Below are 22,439 nucleotides of genomic sequence, written 5' to 3' on the forward strand. Positions count from 1 at the left end.
CAAATGGAAGTACTGCAGAACATGAGAGACCCAATATGGGAGTCTAATAATTATTGAAGATCAAATTTCTGCCTTATGTAATTGATCTGTTGGGGTTTTTTTCTTCATATTTACATCAAAGATTAATCTTTCCCCAAAAATGTTTGTTTCAAAATTCAAGCACTTTTCAAGGACTGTGCAGCATCTTGTAGCACTTTTCCACTACTTTTTAGAGCTGACAGCAAATTTAAGTACTTTTCATGAGAACCTTGTTAACATGAATTTTTCTATGACTGTAAGCTTGATGCCAAGGTCCAATGGTCTTGACACAGAATGAATTGTCTTGGATTCATAATGATTCATCCCAAGAATGAAGACAATTCATCAAGGGGTTTAGGAAATAAAAGCAAATTAAAAACACTTTAACCCAATTTTGACACAAAGGTCAAACATGTCACAGAATGAACTTTCTTAGCTTCACAATGATGCATCTGAGGCTGAACATCAAGTAGTTTAGAAAATATAAGCAAAGAAACAAAGAGTACTTTGCGAATGGCACACTATTTGACAACCCTCACCCCACTCTGCTTAATAGTCCCCTGTATAGATAACTCAGTATTTTCTGCAGAAACCATTTTCCCACCTCAGTCTGAGTGACTTTGAACTTGGCTCTTTTGATCCTAATATTGTTAGGCTTCCTACTTATCCTGCATTCAAGCCACCCACAAAGTTAAGACCAGGTCTGTGATAAACTAATGCTATCATGCAGAGACCATTTTTCTTCATTCACTGACTGTGGCCTTTGACCTTCTTCCTTATCCATGTGCAAGTGTCCACAAAGTTTGGTTGAGGTTCATCATGTAAACTAAGTCATTGAATTATTTCAGTCACGGTGCCTCTGACTTTTTGACCTTTAGCCTCCAAATTCAGTACGGTTCTTCCTTACATCAGGTGCAATCCATCCACAAAGTTTGGTAACCACAGACAATAGAGAACTGAGGTCATTATGCAGAAACCATATTTCTTTTAATCACAGTGACCTCGCCCTATGAATTAAAAATCAATAGGATTCTTCCTTATCCCGAGTGCAAGCCATCACAAAAGTTTGGTAACTGTAGAATAACTAAAGTTATTGTGCAGAAACCAAATTGGTTACTGACATTTCAATCAGCAGACACGTATAACTTATTATGTTCCACTTTATGGCAGGCATACAAAAACTTTAACAAAACCTTAGCACGCATTTTTTAGTACTGTGACCTTTTACCCCAAGGTCAAAGGACAAGCAAGGATGTCACAGAATGAATTTTCAAGGTCAATGCAAAAGGTATGTGCACTGTATTCTACACTGCTTTAGATTTCACACATGTCAATTAAAAGAGAGTGTGCTTAAGTGCCAACTCTTTCAGGCATTTATTCAATTGTTCATTGCTTGTCGTTTTACCTTGTTACTTTAATGAAATTCAGTCTTTGACCTCATTAAACAATGATATCTTGCATTACTTGGTGCTTGAGTAATATGGACAGTGCCTATAAACTTCTGTTCATTAGGAAGGGTGACGGCTTTAAATATTTTCTACAATTATCATCCTGAACAAAGATGTCACAAAATGAATTTTCATAATTTCATAATAATCCATGCCAGATATAATGAGAATAAATCAGGGTTTAGAAAACATACGCAAAGGAAAAAATCCGAACCAGAACTTTAGCAAACTGATCATGACCACAATACCAGTGGAGATGCCACTGCTATGTCTTGCCTTACCATTAATGTGGGCTTGACAAATATTATCTGTAGAAAGTACAGGAAAAGCTTTTGTCTGATAAAAGCCTGAAAACATTCTTACCTTCATTAACACAGATTCACTAAGCTTTTCTCTGTTCACGATTTTAATGGCTACTCTCTTTCCAGTCGCACAGTGAATACCAAGCTTCACCAGACCTAGAAAGCAAAGAAAGAAGTAGGTAACACATTGTGCTTATATCACATTCTACATGTATCAGATTGTTCTAAAAACTATTTGCACAAGGAATATTATCAACACAATGATCCTTCACTGTAACATTGTTTCAGGGAGTCCACAGTGATCCTTCACTGTAACATTGTTTCAGGGAGTCCACAGTGATCCTTCACTGTAACATTGTTTCAGGGAGTCACAAAAGTGTATGTTATGCTGAGGTTGTTCACAGTGAGAGACAACTACTGGTACTGTATGTACTCACAAGTCGCATCAAACTGGAAACAACAAAGAAACTGATCTGCCATTGCAAAATGTGCTGACAGATCAGGGTCTAGGATGTTTCTTCTATTGATTATTCCTAAAAAACTGCATAGACCCAGAACTGCCAGTGCATTATGCACTGGATTGAAAAAATATGGTTATCTACATATAAATATCATTTGCTAACCAAATTTAATTAATCTAACTCAAGTGGCTTTTGCTCAATTGTGCCAATATGATTTTTGTATTAAAAAAAAGTCCCAAAAAGTTCAAAAATGGGTTTTGTAATATTGAGGAAAACTGCTGTAATAATCTAAAAATCTAATCAGGGTCAACTGCATAGGTACAGAAATGTACCTGCCAAATTTTATGCTTCTACATCATGTAGATTCTGCATAATCTTGCTAGCAAACTTGTCAGGGTGGTAGATGTATGTACAGGCATACAAATGTGTGGATGTAAAGAGTAATGGATGGGATCAAATGATGATGTACAAGTTTGTCAAAGACCGATACATATATTCAGACCTACCAAATTTCATCTGCACTGGGCAAGTACTTTTAAGTAGGTAACTGTTCTAAAAAGGATTTCACTAAAGAATGCCCCCCACCCCAGTAAAACCAAATGGCTGAAAAGAAACCAAAAAATGTTGCTTACATGATATAAAATCTAAGTGTATCAATGGGCATCAAAATCAATCAGGTCATGTACACAGTGTATCAATAGGCATACCAAATCAATCAGGTCATGTACACAGTGTATCAATGGGAATCAAAATCAATCAGGTCATGTACACAGTGTATCAATGGGCATACTAAATCAATCAGGTCATGTACACAGTGTATCAATGGGCATTAAAATCAATCAGGTCATGTACACAGTGTATCAATGGGCATACAAATCAATCAGGTCATGTACACAGTGTATCAATGTCCATCAAAATCAATCAGGTCATGTACACAGTGTATCAATGGGCATACCAAATCACTCAAGCCATGTACACAGTGTATCAATGGACATACCAAATCAATCATGTAATGTACACAGTGTATCGATGGGCATCAAAATCAATCAGGCAATGTGCATGGTGTATCAACAGGCATACCAAATCAATCAGTTCATGTAAACAGTGTATCAACAGGCATACCAAATCAATCAGGTCATGTAAACAGTGTATCAATGTGCATACCAAATCAATCAGGTCATGTACACAGTGTATAGTGGGCATACCAAATCAATCAGGTCATGTACACAGTGTATCAATGTCAATACCAAATTAATCAGGTCATGTACACAGTGTATCAACAGGCATACCAAATCAATCAGGTCATGTACACAGTGTATCAATGGACATACCAAATCAATCAGGTCATGTACACAGTGTATAATGGGCATACCAAATCAATCAGGTCATGTACACAGTATATCAATGGGCATACCAAATCAATAAATCAATCAGGTCATGTACACAGTGTATCAATGTGCATACCAAATCAATCAGGTCATGTACACAGTGTATCAACAGGCATACAAATCAATCAGGTCATGTACACAGTGTATAATGGGCATACCAAATCAATTAGGTCATGTACACATTGTATAATGGGCATACAAAATCAGTCAGGTCATGTACATAGTGTATAATGGGCATACCAAATCAATCAGGTCATGTACATAGTGTATCAATGGGAATCAGAATCAATCAGGTCATGTACACAGTGTATCAATGGGCATACAAATCAATCAGGTCATGTACACAGTGTATCAATGTCCATCAAAATCAATCAGGTCATGTACACAGTGTATCAATGGGCATACCAAATCACTCAGGCCATGTACACAGTGTATCAATGGACATACCAAATCAATCATGTAATGTACACAGTGTATCGATGGGCATCAAAATCAATCAGGCAATGTGCATGGTGTATCAACAGGCATACCAAATCAATCAGTTCATGTAAACAGTGTATCAACAGGCATACCAAATCAATCAGGTCATGTAAACAGTGTATCAATGTGCATACCAAATCAATCAGGTCATGTACACAGTGTATAGTGGGCATACCAAATCAATCAGGTCATGTACACAGTGTATCAATGTCAATACCAAATTAATCAGGTCATGTACACAGTGTATCAACAGGCATACCAAATCAATCAGGTCATGTACACAGTGTATCAATGGACATACCAAATCAATCAGGTCATGTACACAGTGTATAATGGGCATACCAAATCAATCAGGTCATGTACACAGTATATCAATGGGCATACCAAATCAATAAATCAATCAGGTCATGTACACAGTGTATCAATGTGCATACCAAATCAATCAGGTCATGTACACAGTGTATCAACAGGCATACAAATCAATCAGGTCATGTACACAGTGTATAATGGGCATACCAAATCAATTAGGTCATGTACACATTGTATAATGGGCATACAAAATCAGTCAGGTCATGTACATAGTGTATAATGGGTATACCAAATCAATCAGGTCATGTACACAAAGTATAATGGGCATACCAAATCAATCAGGTCATGTACACAGTGTATAATGGGCATACCAAATCAATCAGGTCATGTACACAGTGTATAATGGGCATACCAAATCAATCAGGTCATGTACACAAAGTATAATGGGCATACCAAATCAATCAGGTCATGTACACAAAGTATAATGGGCATACCAAATCAATCAGGTCATGTACACAGTGTATAATGGGCATACCAAATCAATCAGGTCATGTACACAAAGTATAATGGGCATACCAAATCAATCAGGTCATGTACACAGTGTATCAATGGGCATACCAAATCAATCAGGTCATGTACACAAAGTATAATGGTCATACCAAATCAATCAGGTCATGTACACAGTGTACAATGGGCATACCAAATCAATCAGGTCAAGTACACAAAGTATAATGGGCATACCAAATCAATCAGGTCATGTACACAGTGTATAATGGGCATACCAAATCAATCAGGTCATGTACACAGTATATCAATGGGCATACCAAATCAATAAATCAATCAGGTCATGTACACAGTGTATCAATGTGCATACCAAATCAATCAGGTCATGTACACAGTGTATCAATGGGCATACCAAATCAATCAGGTCATGTACACAGTGTATAATGGGCATACCAAATCAGTCAGGTCATGTACACAGTGTAGCAATAGGCATTAAAATCAATCAGGTCATGTACACAGTGTATAATGGGCATACCAAATCAATCAGGTCATGTACACAGTGTATCAATGGACATACCAAATCAATCAGGTCATGTACACAGTGTATAATGGGCATACTAAATAAATCAGGTCAGGTACATCACTGTATCAGTGGGTATAGGGAAACTCTGAGTAAAGCTACTTAACAAAGTTTCTGTAAAAAATACTTAAAATGTTTGTATTAAAAAAATCCTAATCCAGAACGTTCAAAACATCATTTCTTTTAAAACTACTTAACCAAACATAAAAATTATTTGAAAATGTAGCATGCCCAAAATATATTTACACTAACTTGTAAGTAAGGTTCAACCATGAAGAACACACACATAATTCACAGGCACATCTAGGTTTGTGTTGTTGCTCAAAAGATTACTCCTTACTAACTATAAAGACACAGATTTGCTGGCACATTATGTAGTGACAGATCTGGGTCTATGCAGCCTGTAGTTGGATATGAATTATAAGCGTGTAGGCAGTATATATTTTGGGGTATTTTCTGACAAATTTTCCAAAGTGTGTTAGAAACAGATAACTGTTCTTTGTTTTCAGATTTTTGAAATATAATTGGTAATGCATTAATATTTGAATTTTATAACTTACTGAATTTATGAAGTGTGAAAATTGATTATAGGTCACATAAGCAGATGGCAGAGTAACAAATAATTATATAAATATAATAATAAATCTCAGGAAATAACAGAACTAATACTGTAACCATTGTTTACAAATACTGTACTGTCCAAGTGTATGAACACATAAAAAGTTCCTGACAGGTGTTGTGAATGAATAACTTTTTCTGCATCACATGATGCAAGTTTATCCAATCCCAATGCAGGTTACTAATTCTTACTAAAACTATATTTGAAATAGTATAACCATTCAATATACGTCAGCAAATCTGAAAGTAGATGTGTGATCAAAAACATTCATATCCCTGCACTTAAGCCATTTCAACCGTTCCCTTATTGTACATCAACATAACCAATTATGTAACCTATAGTAAAAATCACACTAGTCATTCAACACCGACTATTTAGGTTTTACTTTTTAGAATTTGATTCTACAAATCTATAAGTGGCAAGTTTTCACTTCATTTGGATTCTTATACATCCATATTCCTTTGGAAGGTCATTATTTAGATGCCTCAAGAAGTGCATATGGCAAAATCAATGTTAAAGTAAGTATACATTTTTGGACAAAATGAACCTAAAGATGTGACCCACTACAATCCGGACTGAATGTTGCATGCTGTGATGTCACAATGAATGCTATGCATATTGATAAACAAATCTGTCCTACTCTATACTGTGACAATTCCACATGATGTGCTCTTTTCTTGACCCAAATTTAGTTGCTGTTGTTGCTGTTGTAGGGTTTAATGCCATTTTTCAGCACAAGATAGGTTTTAAATGGCGGCCAGTATAGATGATGGAGGAAAAACCTGGGAAAACCTCATGAAGATCCACCAACACACGAGAAGCTACTGGCAAGCTTTCTCACATACTCACACTGGCCGAGCCCTAGACTTGAACCCATGCAGACAGAGGTGAGATGGCAGTGATCTGTAACGGTGAGCGCTTTAGACCACTCTGCCACTCGCCCCACCCCCATTTAGCACATGGCCACCACTGTAAAAGTCCATAGGGATAGATAAGTTTTTAATTTTGTCTGGAAGTTTCTTGATGACAGTTAAGGTGCAGAGCATTCAATAATCAGGATTTAACACATTAACCCCTGGAGGTTTTTGTTATTTTTGCCTGAAAATCGAGTAGGAAGCATTTTGAAAGCTATTTCTGAATAGGTCCGAAAACAGCAAATCCCCGGTGATCTTTCAATAACATACTGCCTAGTTGTGTTAGAAACATTGTTTTTCATTGGCTATTTGACTCGCGCATGAGCAGAAGTGTAAAAGTTGGAGTTTTTTGGGTTTTTTTGCTAAACGGAGCAATTATTTTTGTATGGAGACCATTCTTTATTCCAAATGCCCATCTTGTCCTAATTTTTGCAAAGACTCATCTGTCTGTTTGCAGTTCATACAGGTTTGCCTTAGATCTGAGACCAAAAAGTCTCAAATCTGGACACAAAATTGGATTTCGACCACGGGCGAATTTTGGGTACACAAAAGTCGGGTCCAAACAATGAGGTTTTTTATCTGTATTTTGTAGTGCAACTAGATATTCCAGATTATTTGGTATCATTGTAGAGCTACATCTGTCTACCTTTCTATAATACCACCCACTTTAGTGTATCATGCATGAACATGACGCTACAGAGCTCGGCTGTAGGCTACTACCTCCTGCCCCGTAAAGTCACCGCTAGGGGTTAATGTGTTAAACAGACTTTGGTTAATGAAAATTAGTGTTAAATTTTAAAAGAACAATTAATGTTTAATTTAAAATGTGCATATGTGACCAGTGTGACTTTTACTATATCAGTAAAACACTTTCGAAAAAACACTTTTGTGCATCTTCTTAATCACTGATGAGGGAGTACAAAAATTCAGTAAAATCTTTAAATACATTTGAGGGGAGAAATGATATTAGGCTTCTTTCAATGACCAAAATTCTCAAAATGCCAAATGTTTCAAATTTCTCTTACAAATACAAAACAATCAAAATGAGTCTGAAGACAAAAACTTTTTGTCTTTTTATGCTGACCATTTACTGATCTTTTAAAATTCAATAAATTCCTTTATGTCGAAAGGGAGAAGCTATAAGGTTTTTGATAAAACTTCATTTTCAACAATTAGCCCAATCTGCACTCTTTTTTAAGAAACTTACTTAAAAGGGATGCTAAAGTAAAAAAGTGAAACTTTATTGTTTATCTAAACAAAGGTCTTATTTAGCCAGCAAAAACTAAAAAAAGACCTTTTTTCACAACATAGAAGGCAAAGCAACAATAAGAGTTTTCCTACAACACTGTCAACACTGCCATTTTTTAGATACATTATCAGCAAATTAACCAAAAACAAAAGAGCCCCTTCATGGGACTTGTGTTCTACTGGTCAAAAAGAATTTCCAGGAACACAAGATATATTTCTTCTCTTTAACTGCCAAGTGTTGAAACCATCTGCCATATTTGGCTGATGCGATTTTCAAGATGACCATCATGGTGGCCATATTAGATGTCAGTCAAATGGTGTAAAAATATTTAGATGTTCTCGCAGCACATTTTGTAGCATGACATGTAACAATTAACTCTGATGTATGAACTAGATTTACAATAAATTGCCAGCCTGCAATGGTTAACCTTGCTTGTTTGGGGAATGAATGAATTTTAATTAGGACCTGCTAAGATAACAGTCCAACAGATATGTTAATTTGGGGTCATATGGAGGAAAACAACAAAGTAGAGATAATCCAGAGACAATTTTGGGCCATTTGAAATAAGTGCCATAAAATGAAACTTTCCGGAAACATTTATTAATTAAGGTGGACTAGAGAGAATTATTCTTGCTTGATTAGGCATGTTAATTTTTGGAAGTTAGATAAAGTTACTAATGATTGGCTAAGCTAAATGAGGAGATGCACTTCCCAGACAAATTACAAAGTTTTAAGCTATTAGTCATTCCAAGTTTTTCTGCAGAGGGGAAGATGTTTACTCCAAGATCAGTAAAAAGTACTTTTCTCATAAAACTGACTAAGGGATGATGTCTGCTGGAAAGTTGAGGATACAAAAAAGAGAGATTCAGTTTCATAGAAAAGATAGCAAGTCTTGAAAAAGCACAAGGTATGATCTCAATCACTTACAATATGTTTGTTGACATAAATTTGTAATTATTTCTTGAATTTATTCATTTTAAGTTCATGTATCAATTTTCCTTGAGTTCAGAAGTTAATGGTTTGCATGCAATAGTCTTGAATGTTATATGACTCGTGTATTCTAAGACTGTCATACAATATTTCACTGATAAAAATTTTATCAAATTACCTCTTTCAGATGTAAAATAAATTGTGTATTCAAAGAACTGTATGCATTACTTCTGATACAAATCAAGTGAATATGTGAATTCATCCATCTTAAATTATGTATCATGTACGCAAAGAATTGATTTTTCTATGTCTGTAAATGTATGTCAATGAATTGCTAATTAGCAAGTAATGTAGTTAAAACAAGACATTATGTCCTATAATTCATTTGTTTAATAAAGTTGTGAATTCTCTTCAACTGAGAACCAATGGTGTTAGCATTAGGAACATCTATCGACCAACATCTATTAATTAGTGATTTATAACCCACAATAGGACATAACAACTTATCAAAGAGGTCTAGTTACGTGATGGTTCCAGTTAGGAATGCAGAAAGCAGCTAGGAAAAAGACATTATTTTATGATGATAGGGTTGTGTGTGTATCAGGTTGTAAACTGACCATATTAGCCTTAGTCTGTTGATTTACGATAAGATGATATCTGACATAACAAATGTGGGAATATTGTTTGAAGCCAGAAAATAAAATATGATTAATATTTATGTGAACCACACAGTGGATAGGAAAACAGATAGCCAAGTTATGGTTAATGACCGTAAGAGACCGGAGAGAGGAAGAAATGAGGAAAAGGAATACAGCAACACTGACCTGTCACCAATGTTGACTTGGATAAGACCAGAAGCAACCAGGTTATGCCAGCATGACGATCAATGAGTTTGATCATTCATTCAATTCTATGACGAAATTTGTTTTATCAGTATAACAGATTGGCTAACTGCATTTCTTACAAATTTTGTAATTCTATTTCTAAGTGAAAGTGTATCCTTTAAATGTTCAATTTCATTTGTTTATGTTACTGATTAAATTGTTATATTTTATACGGGGTCTCAAACTATTCCATTCTATAATGCTGCTCAGATGTCTATTATTCCATCCATTCATTTCATATTGATTACTCTATATGGGCAATAACACCATGGTCAATCATCATCAAGATAATGACAGCCAAACCAAAGCACCACATAAGAAGTGAATGGTACCCTAATATTCCAATTGGCACCATTTTCATCTAGAACCAACAAGATGCAGTATTAAGTTTTCTGGTGAAAAATTTAGGTTAATATATGTAACACGATAGACCTGAATGGATGCTTGGATCAAATAACAACACAACACTGTGATGAAAGATGGAAATTTATGAAATGAATTAATAAAAATATATATTCTACAAATACAGTGATTCTTTCATGCTCTAAACATTTGTCTCATTCAACTGCTTTATCCAAACATTTATAAATAGGAAAACAAAAAATGATTCATATATATCTTCAAATGTATGATAGTAAGATTTATATAATCTCACATAATGAAAGTGAGTGTGTGATTTGGATTTTTAATGTAGTTTTTTTTTAAAATTCAGTCATATTGCTACAATGTCTGCAGTGTGGCAGTTTATAGTGATGTCTAGCACTGGGGCATCATGCCGCAGACATGTAGCATGATGTCCCAACCAGTCACATTCTCCTGATACCAGGTAGACCAGTCCTGACACTAACCTCGTAATGCTGAGCATCAAACAAGGCAGCTGTTAGTTAACATTTTTGTAAGTCTTTGGTATGACTCAGCTGGGGATTGAAACCATGACCTCTCGTAAGATTAAAATAATCTCATGGAATGAAAATAAGATTAAAATAATCGCATGGAATGAAATACGATTCAAAGAATCTCATGGAATGAAAGTGAGATTCACATAATCTCATGTGATGAATGTAAGAGTCAAATAATCTCATGTAATGTCATGTAATGGAAGTGAGATTCAAATAATCTCATGGAATGAAAAAAAGATTCAAATAATCTCATGTAATCAAAATGACCCTATTGTACTCAATTGAAACAACAATCAATTGAAACAAACATATGACTCGGTCATTTGAACAGCCGTATAAATCATAAATACTTTTAAAACCTTGCAAATGTGTCCACTGACAAACCACACAGTTATTCCGAATTCTTGGGTTGGCCCACACTTGTATTGGCTGCACACACCCTTCATGGATCCACCATGCACACAAGTTTACAAATGAGTAGCTTCATCTTCGTATGGCCTTGATGATTATATCATCATCCATGTCCATATAGACACACAGACGGCAAGACAGACAGCTTGATATACCTGCTCAAACATATGTACAGACAGCACACAGTTCTCCTGAATTGGGTTGGCCCACTTGTATTAGCCACACCAACCCTTCATGGATCCACCATGCGCACAGACATATGTATAGACATACGTACAAACAGCTATAATAAAACCAAACTGGTCATAATAACAGGTACAGAATTCAAATCTATAGATACATGTTACTAAATTAAACCCCTAACAGCAACTTGTAACAATTTAAAAGTTCACATTTCAAATCCGCATAGTAGTAAAGGCATCATTTCACGATACGATATTAAAAACTGAATATGCTACACATATCATAAAATACAAATGTAACACTTACCCCTATGGCTGTAGAACAAAAATGGAGAATGTTCACTCCTTGACAAGATCCAAAAGACCAGTGTGTCAGTTAGAAAAATAACCTGCCTTAAATTTACATGAGAGTGAGTATTAGTAAGGGTAAAATACCCATGCATACCATGCTTTTAGTGTCTCTCATCGCAAACGACCTATGATGAGATACATGCTAGTTCAGTTGCCTACTTAGAAAAACAATTATCCACCCTAGGTAACGTTGTACACAAGTACGATGAAAATTATCAAATCGTTCTAAGATGAAACCAAGTTATTTCTTGCCTTATTCTGTGACAATACAAGTCTCCATTATGGAGTAGCAATGATAACAAGATTTATCAAGATAGATGTCACAGTGGCCACATAGGATATCAGATTTACACCATTTCCATGCAAGACCAACTAGACATGTTTAGACACTATTTCCATACAGGACCAACTAGACAAGTTAAGATACTATTTCCATACAGGATCAATTAGACATGTTAAGACACTATCCATACAGGACCAACTAAACATATTAAGACTATTTCCATACAGGACCAACTGGACATGTTAAGACACTATTTCCATGCAGGACCAAACTAGGCATATAAAGAAGTCTTTTTGGTTCAAGTGCAATATCAATATGACAAGCCACCTAGCAGAAGTAGCAATAACATGATTTTCAAGATGGCTACAGTAGTGGCAAAACTGTCTGTCTGAGCAGCACCATTTTCATTTGCAAGTGGGACCATTTTCATTTACAACAAACCTGACATCATAAGAAGTCTTCAGGTCAATCTCATGTTTTGCAGTAGTGTCAAAACCACTTTTTTCAAGATTGCTGACATAGTGGCCATACTGGATATCAGACTGGCACCATTTTCATTTCAGACCAACTAGACAACATAACACATCTGCTGAAACTATCATTTCAATATGATTTTCCATTCAGGAGGAGCAGCAACAGCAAGAATTTCAAACTGCCTACTGTAGCAACCATACTGGACATCAGTTCAGCAACAATTTCATTTAGGACCACCTCAACTTGACATAATAAAAAGTCCTCAAATGAAAATCCTGTGCTGGTATGACCATCCATTCAGCAGGAGTAACACTGCTGGCCATACTGGATATCAGATCATCACCATTTTTATTTAGAATCAACTAGACTTGGTAAGAGGTCTTCTAGTGGAAACCCCATGTTAATATGACTTCTAGGGGCCCCGAGTGGCCGAGTGGTCTAAAGCGTTCTCCGTTACGGATCACTGCCATCTCACCTCTGTCTGCGCCGGTTCGAGTCTCAGATTCAGCCAATGTAGGTATGTGAGAAAGCATGCCAGTAGCTTCTCGTGGGTCGGTGGTTCTTTCTGGGGTTTTCCCGGGTTCTTCCTCCACCATTAATACTGGCCGCCATATATAGCCTATCGTGTGCTGAAAAATGGCGTTAAACCCCACAACAACAACAACAATATGACTTCTAGTGGAAACTTCATGTCAATATGACTTCTATTGGAAACCCCATGTTAATATGACTTCTAGTGGAAACTTCATGTCAATATGACTTCTATTGGAAACCCCATGTTAATATGACTTCTAGTGGAAACTTCATGTCAATATGACTTCTACTGGAAACCCCATGTCAATATGACTTACTGCTCAAGAGGTGTAGTATTAACACTTTCAAGATGGCTTCCATGGTTGTGTAATGGACATCAGATTTTCCTTTTGGACCAAATTAGAAATAGAAATCTTTCAATGAAAAGCCATTTTGATATGACCATCCATCCAGGTGGAGTAGCAATAAGATTTTCAATGTGTCCATAAATCATAAACCAGATGTGCAGTCTATGACCATTAGAATTTTTTAAAAAGTGTTTGATGACTGACAAACAGACCTGTTAGTAAAAGTTTTCATTACTCAGGCCAAATACTGATGGCAAAAGAGGGTATGTTTACTTTGAGAAATTGTTTTCTATCAAAACAATAAGAAAAGAGCAATGTCAGCCTGGTTCAACTGACCTTTCTAATGATGCAAGGCATGCCATACACAACATTAACTGCCTTTTCATTGGCATTCTGGAATGCTGTTAGTAGAATAATTAAGCAAATTTAGCAGATGGTTGGGGGAAGAGAGTGCTGGAGAAACTGGTAGAAGATTCTTAGTATTGAAGCTGGCAGATGGAGAGTAGCAATTATCAAACAAGAAGAAATAATGGCACAAGGAAAATAGTAGAAAACCAGTGCTGTGAATGGTACCTTATACCCATGCCATGTTTTGACTATTAATGCAGGTATGTCTGACACGGGACAACAATTTTACACTACAGTAACCAGAATGCCAATCATCAAAATGATCATACTCCATATTGGTCACCTGCACTTTACCTGGGAAAAGTCACTGCCTCCTGATTGGCATGGATAACTGCCATTTTACCAAAGAACTATTTTGCTCCTGTGCCAATGTAAGAGTTACATATCTACCCATAAAACAACTGCTGTAAAATCAAGGACTACTATTACACAAATGAATTTTAAAATGTTCTTTTATGATGAGTTCCACAAGTCTGTGTGCAGTTTTAGTGTAGATCATTCTTGCTCTAGTCTAAGTTTAAATTTGGTAATGATATTAAAAAAAGAAAGGTATACTGTATTTAGGAGCTATACTTGAACATTTTTGAGGTGAAAAAGAAAAGCAAGTTTTCTCAAACATTATCTAGGACTCTGCCCAATTCAGGAATAATTGAGAAAAATGGGCAATAGAACATGTTTCCATATTACGGGTAGTCTCAATTCTCACCCATGCCAGGATGCAGTCTGGGTAAATACCATACAGAAACCTGATATAAAGACCAAACCTGAAATTCAAGCTTCATTCACAATTGTCCTAGTTTTTGTTCCAATACCTGACAAAATCCCATCAAAATATTGATTTCTAAACTGCATCTGATTTTTTTTATCATGTGTGGGTTGAATCTAGGCAATCCAAGCCTGGTCTGCAGATCAAACCTGACATAAGTTTTTTTTATTCCAATATGTGAGTTCCCAGATCAAACCCTGACATATGGGTTTTTTTGTTTTATTCCAATATGTGAGTTCCCAGATCAAACCTTGACATATGTTTTTTTTTTGTTTTATTCCAATATGTGAGTTCCTAGATCAAACCCTGACATATGGGTTTTCTCCTTGTTTTATTCCAATATGTGAGTCCCCAGATCAAACACTGACACATGGATTTTTTCCATTTTTTTAAATTCCAATGTGTGAGTTTCCAGATTAGACCCTTAAAATAAAACATTTATAATTTCCTAAACTGAAAAGAGTCTAAAAGGTCTGAAGTCAGACCTATTTCAAAACTCAACCCAGTAATGGTATCATATATCGCCATCATGATGCATGGGATCCAGTAACAACAACAATACAGGCAAAACACAGTGATAGTGAGCAATTAACTCCAATAAATATACCCCCAATTCTTCTCACTCCAGCCCCCCCAGATAGAGACATGTTTTTAGTACAACATGAGAAATGAACAGCATATTACCTAGCCATCCTATAATACTTCTTTCAGGGTTACCTTGACCTATGAATATGAAATCTACTGGCTTCTTCTTTACCTTATGTGCAAGCCATCTACAAATTACGGGCCAGGCTTTTGATGTAGAACTAAAGTTATTGTGTTTAAACCTATTACAGTGACTATGACCATTAACTTTTTGACCCCCAAATCAATAGCCTTCTTCCTAACCCCAAGTCTGGCTGATATGTGTCATGTAGAACTAATGTTACTGACCAGAAACCATCTTTATATTTTATCAATCAGGGGCCCTGGCCTAGGATCTTTTCACTCCAAAATAGAAGGGTTCTTCCTTACACAAAATCTGATCAATGTAGATGATGCAGAACTCAGGTATTGTGCAGGAACCATTTTTCTTCTTTCATTTAGCTTGACCTTGACCTTCAACCGTGTGACACAAAATTTAAAGGGTTCTTGAAAATTGTGCACAAACCATTTTCTTCTTTCAGTCACAGTGACCCTGATCTTCGAACTTGTGAACCTGTAACCAAAAGGGTTATTTCTTATGCATATACAAACTTTACACAAATTGTGGTAATTACAGATGGTGGAGAACTCCGGTTATTGTGCAGAAACAGTTTTCCGTCTTTCTGTCACAGTGACCATAAACTTTGAGCTTTTTAATTCCAAAACTGATAAGGTAAATTCTTTATCTCATGTGCAAGCCATCCACAAACTCTGCTAACTGCAGCTGGTTGACAACTAAAGTTATTGTGCAAAAAACCAAATCAGTCAACATACGGCATATGATACTTCATGATAATAGCCTACATTTAGCCATTAGGTGGGTGTATAAAAAGCGAACAGCTTTTCTGAAAATAGTGCTAGTACAATCATTGGTAAACATGCAAATATTCACTGGATGATGACCATAAAATTAACAATCTCCATAGCAATCCTTTGAAAAATGCAAAAGTAGTTGCATTCACAAAATTCTTTCATATGTTAAATCCATCTACAAGTCAAAAAGGACAGTAACTCTTATAAAAATCAACAAGGCATAAACACTGTCTATACAGGTGATGCTCAATTTACACCATAAGTGTGTTTCTGAGGTTGTGGTGTGAATCAAAGTAATTTTCCCCATAGGAAACTTGTAAATAAAATTAAGGAAGTTCTTGAGCAAATTAATATCTCTAAGTTATTTATGCATAATTTTCAACAAATTTATACATATACACTGTAGTAAATATGTGAGCTGTGTACAAGTCAAAGCACATGGTACCAGCAATGGCGTAAAAATGAGCATAGTGGTGCAAATTAAATGTTATTTCTTTGTCACAATGAAAATGTGTAAATCATATTGGCATATAGATTGCCTGTATGTGCATTTTAAATGGTGACCATAATATGTACCAAGTTTGACAGTGTTCCATAATAAACCTAGTTTTACAGTGATCCATAAAAAAACCACAAGACATGCTGCACTCACAAGATTCTGTCTTACATTGATTCAGCTGCTGTAATTCTTTCCAGCACATAAATATTTTTCAATATGAAAATCTTCCGATGATGGCCATAATGCCTAAAATGCCTAAATAGTTGTTTGCAAGATTCTGTCATAGAATAGTCATTCAATTCCGAGTTACAAAGATCAATAACAACAAGAGGACCAAGTGGGGCTGATATCATTTACATAGCTTACATAACTGTACAGCTGGTCATTTAACTAGACAGGATTAATATGGTATTATACATGTAATAGGTTGAGAACTGTGTAGGGGAACACCACCCGATGGTCACAAGCTACGTCAACTATCTTCCAAACAACAAGGTTCGATAACAACGATTTTGGCTACTAAATTAACAATAAGTTTCTTTAATTATTTGTTATGTTTATACCATATCCACTATGTATTAACTACAAAATATGTACACATGATATAGTGAGATATGAGATAGTGTGAAATTATCTGCTAATTTTGTTCTAAAATGGGCCCGTGTTTGATCAAAAATGCAACTTTTGCCTGATTTCTACCTCACTGAAGTCCTGAAAACTAACAGTGCATTTGAGAATATATTTTAGTTTTTGACAGAAGATTCTTTTCATAACCAGCTAACACATATACAAAATCATACATGTTCTTGTTTGCACTAATCACTAACGAGCAGAAAAATTAAGGTAAAATGCATTTCTTAATCTACTGTCAAGTCTGTCACTCTATCACTCACTTCACAGTAACAAAAAATGTTGAGTATCATTGACAATAAATATTGCTCCAATTTTTACCCTCACTAATTAATATGCCGTGGAAAGACCAGTTTCATATTCACCAAATATAGTTGATTCCCACTCCCATGGCAATGTTTTTCCACCTTATAAAATCAATTCTTATGAATAAGTTTGCTTATTTCCATCAGCCATGCAAATCATGTATTGAGTCAACCAGATTTATTCAAAGAGGAAGCAAATGCTTTACCTTGAATATATGGTCTCTGATTCCATGACTTCAGAAAAACTATCTACTGGGAAAACAGGAGTTACTTTGAACACATTTTTATCCCAGCATTTCTCCAGATGACAGTTATGAATATTCAACAATTCTGGAATTTACCATTTGATTGTACACCAACATGAAACCAAATACATTATGCAGATTTCCCAAAGCCCAAAATCACGTCCACAGACATCAAACCGAAAATAGCTAAACATCAGAATGGGAGCTGCCAGCATATGTATTGCTCTATTTCAAATTAAGCAGAAATCTCACTGAAATCTATATCCCTGTCTCCAGTAAGGGCATGAACTCTCACTCATGCACTGACATCTAACAAAAAATAGCTAACACCTAACATGAGTAAGAGATATAACTTTAACTGTATTCCCCTTCCAGCAGAAATCATATCTACATTCCTGTCCCCAGGCAGAGTATAATACTTCCAGCACTAGACTTTTTGGTCTCAGATCTAAGGCAGACCAGTTTGAACTACAAACTAACAGATGAACCTTTGCGAAAAGTAGGATAAGATGGGCATTTGGAATAAAGAGTGGTCTCCATATGAAAATAATAGGTCCGTTAAACAAAAACAAAAAAAGAAAACAAAAACAATCCTACTTTTACCCTTCTGCTCATGCGCAAGCCAAATAGCCACTGAAAAACGATGTTTCTAACACAACTAGGCATTATGTTATTGGAAGATCACCTGGAAGTTGATGTATTAGGATGTATTCAGAAACAGCTTTCAAAATGTGTTTTCTACTCGAATTTCAGGCAAAAAAGACACACAAAAACCTAGGGGTGAATGTGTTAATGACAAATGAACTTGTTCACTTATCAAAATACATTAAAATGTTTATCACTTTTTGTAAATGTGATAAAGTTCTAGGAAAAGTATACAGTTGTCCCTCATTATCAAGTTCCTCAATATAATTCATAAAACACAGCTATAATCTTGGATTCCATTAATATGGCTGAATTTAAGTCTATCATTTTTTCTCAATTCATTTCTCTTGATTTTGGTTTTAACCATCTGGATGAACAATACAATGTAGTTTCACATACAGCATGTATTTTAAGTGACTTAATGGCAATATATGATGCTGCCTTACATGTTACAAAAATGGATATAATGTGGATCTGTCTCTAACATTGTATTCCTTTCTGGCTCAAATATATAGCACAGTTCACTGCAATTGGAGAAAAATACAATTTTTTGGGGTCACATGATTTTTCCAAAACTCGTCAAACACCTGTCACTTTGAACAAGATAAAGCCATTACTCATACTGAATTTGAACAAGCAAATGCTTTAAATTAATAATAATAATAATAATAATAATAATAATAATAATAAATATGATAATAATAATAATAATAGTGATTTTATTTAAAGAGGATGACACAATTTTATGGAACTAATCCTCCTTGTGCCCTCAAATAGTTACTTGGTCTCTTATGTTGGGTAGTAATCATTAATACGTCATCACTGGTTTTTTTGTGAACATCTTAAAATTTATGTTGAGAAGTTTATATCACTAAAAAGGACATCATTTTTGAAACAGTTTTTGGCCTTGCATGTATGCAAAGATTAATATCTGTCACTGGTGGAAAGAAGTGCTCCACAAAAAAATAAAAAATAAAGTACAAATCACATGATACAAACCCAAAAATTGAACCACATATCTCAAAATATTATTCTGGCATTGCAAGGTGGTTAGATACATCATGTGTATGGGTAATGAACTGGAATACTGCAAATTCTTTAGCCAGCTTAGGATGTAGTCCAAGTTAAAAGTGTTCCTCACTGCACTTTGGCTTGTACTTTATTTACTGTTGAACTGCAATTCCTGCAAAGCATGGAATAAGGGACAGACCACCCCTTCTGCTATCTGTCCCCATCTTGGCCACTATAGGTATTTTCTGTAAAACTGCAATGACTTCAAGGCATGGTCTAAGGGATATGTAACCCCTTCTGCTGTCTGTCCCCATCTTGGCTTCTACAGGTACTTTTTGTTAAACTGCAATGTCTTCAAGGCATGGTCTAAGGGATATGCAACCCCTTCTGCTGTCTGTCCCCATCTTGGCTTCTACAGGACTCACAAGTTAGCTCCTGCACCATTCCCAAGGCTGAGTGAACAGCAGGTCTCCAAAATTTGATTACATCAATACTGGAAGCAGGATTAATGCCCTTGGACTGGGGGCCGGTGGCAGGAAAAGGCATTGCAGTATAATAACAGCACATAATGTATTACTGCTATTAAAATTATGATTGTTCATTCTCTTTGCATCAGTGAATTCCTTACAACCTTCCCCCTTATAATCTGATTTCAAAACTATTTAATAAGATAATATGTAGTTGTTGCCTTGGTTTCCTTGTGTTTGGTCTTTTTTATTTCTCTTCTATCAGACTTCCAAGTCACAAGACCCAGTGACATTTCCAGAAACTGATAAATCCTCTTGGGACAACCTCTTCTTCAGCAAGTAGAATGTCTCAGGAGATTTCTCCAAAACCTATGAGTTCCAGGAGCAACTGTTGATTTCTTTGACTACTCAATAAGAGAAGGGGCAATTAAGCAAGACAATACGGAATGTTTGGTCTAGGATTAAAAAAATTGATCCCTTTTCTGTCTCCAATGTAACATCAATTTCCTACTTACAATTGTAGTAACTGACGGTAAGCTTTATAGTGTCATCAATACCCATATGACAATGCTGCTGTTTCAAATTGTCTGGTAATAATGCATTAATCGTTTGCTCATTAATAGATACATAAAGAGTTTGCGCAAAAGAACTACCATATATACTCGCTCATAAGCTAAGACCAACTGTAAAATGCACAGACCCAGTTCTGTTATCCCATAACACAATGGCAAATCTAGGTCTGTGCAGTTTGTAAGGAGTAATCAGTAGAACAAACATCATAGACCCTGATCTGCATATGCAATATGCTTTGGCAAATTGGAATCCTTGTTGTTTGCAGTTTAGCCTGACTTATAATTGAGTATATATGGTATAATTAAACCACAATATGCTGACACTTATTTAAAACTACTTGAGCAGAGTATATACTCACAAGTCCAATCGCAAACTGCACAGACCCAGATCTGCATTGACATAATGCAACAACAGATCTGTTTCTTTGCAGTTTGTTAGGAGCAATCACTAGCACATAAAACAGACCATGATCTGCAGGCACATTATGATACGACAGATCAGGATCTTTGTTACTGGTAATTTGATTTGACTTATAAGTGAGTATATGTGAGTATACATAGTACTCTATTTTTTTCTAAAAGGCCAGGGTGTTAACAATAGAACTGGTTCTTCTCACTTCTTTATTGACTGCTACTAGAACTCAGGCTTGAATATTACTGAATATATACCTGACATCTGAAGCAGATAAAGTGATGTTCAGTTTATCTGATTTGTTGAAAAGTTCAAGGCAAGGTAAGAGTTTCCAGTTTGAGCTGCTTTGTTATAATGATAAGAATTACATGCAATGCATACATTGTTGTATTACACTGACAAAAGAAAAGATATTACGAAATCTACTCAGGATTTTTATCTTACTGTTCCTATAAAGCTGTGACATCTATTGCACAGTGGCTAGAATAAACAATCAGGAAAGGAGACATCTAAATAAATACTCCTTACAGAGCTACTACCATTCTTTGAAGGAAATCCTGAAACCAGCAAAATGGATATCAGCAAATAATTTTCATACATTTTATCTGAGGGATGTTCATGACAATAATGTCCATATATTCTATATGAGGGACATTCATGACAATAATTTTCATACAGTCTATCTGAGGGACATTCATGACAACAATTTTTGTACAGTCTATCTGAGGGCCATTCGTGACAATAATTTTCATACAGTCTATCTGAGGGACATTCATAACAATATTTTTCATACAGTCTATCTGAGGGACAATCGTGACAATAATTTTCATACAGTCTATCTGAGGGACATTCGTGACAATAATTTTCATACAGTCTATCACAGGGATGTTCATAACAAAAAATTTCATAACTCTATCTGCGGGATGTTGATGACAGTAATTTTCATACAGTCTATTTAAGGGATGTTGATGACAGTAATTTTCATACAGTCTATTTGAGGGATGTTCATGACAGTAATTTTCATACAGTCTATCTGAGGGATATTCATGACAGTAATTTTCATACATTCTGAGGGATGTTGATGACAGTATCTTTTCATACAGTCTATCAGAGGGATGTTCATGACAGTAATTTTCATACAGTCTATCAGAGGGATATTCATGACAATAATTTTCATACATTCTGAGGGATGTTGATGACAGTATCTTTTCATACAGTCTATTTAAGGCATGTTGATGACAGTAATTTTCATACAGTCTATCTGAGGGATGTTCATGACGGTATCTTTTCGTACAGTCTATCTGAGGGAAGTTGATAACAGTAATTTTCATACAGTCTATTTGAGGGATATTCATGACAAGAACTTTCATACATTGTACAGTATCCGACATACTCATTACTATTTTTACACAGTA

General features: G+C 35.5%; 1 protein-coding gene across 2 annotated transcripts in view; it reads right to left on the minus strand.

Moving 5' to 3' along the window:
• The window catches only part of LOC149784961 (serine/threonine-protein kinase BRSK2-like), a 250,696-nt gene that overhangs the window by 170,524 nt on the left and 57,733 nt on the right, over window positions 1-22,439 (minus strand). For both annotated transcript variants that reach the window (XM_089978615.1, XM_089978614.1), the window contains exon 2: window positions 1,830-1,924. In XM_089978615.1, coding sequence (XP_089834741.1) covers window positions 1,830-1,924 — 95 coding nt within the window. The remainder of the gene's footprint in view (window positions 1-1,829; window positions 1,925-22,439) is intronic.

Source organism: Sinohyriopsis cumingii, chromosome 13, assembly GCF_028554795.1.
Source record: "Sinohyriopsis cumingii isolate HCF-2022 chromosome 13, ASM2855479v2, whole genome shotgun sequence".
Classification (NCBI taxonomy): domain Eukaryota; kingdom Metazoa; phylum Mollusca; class Bivalvia; order Unionida; family Unionidae; genus Sinohyriopsis; species Sinohyriopsis cumingii.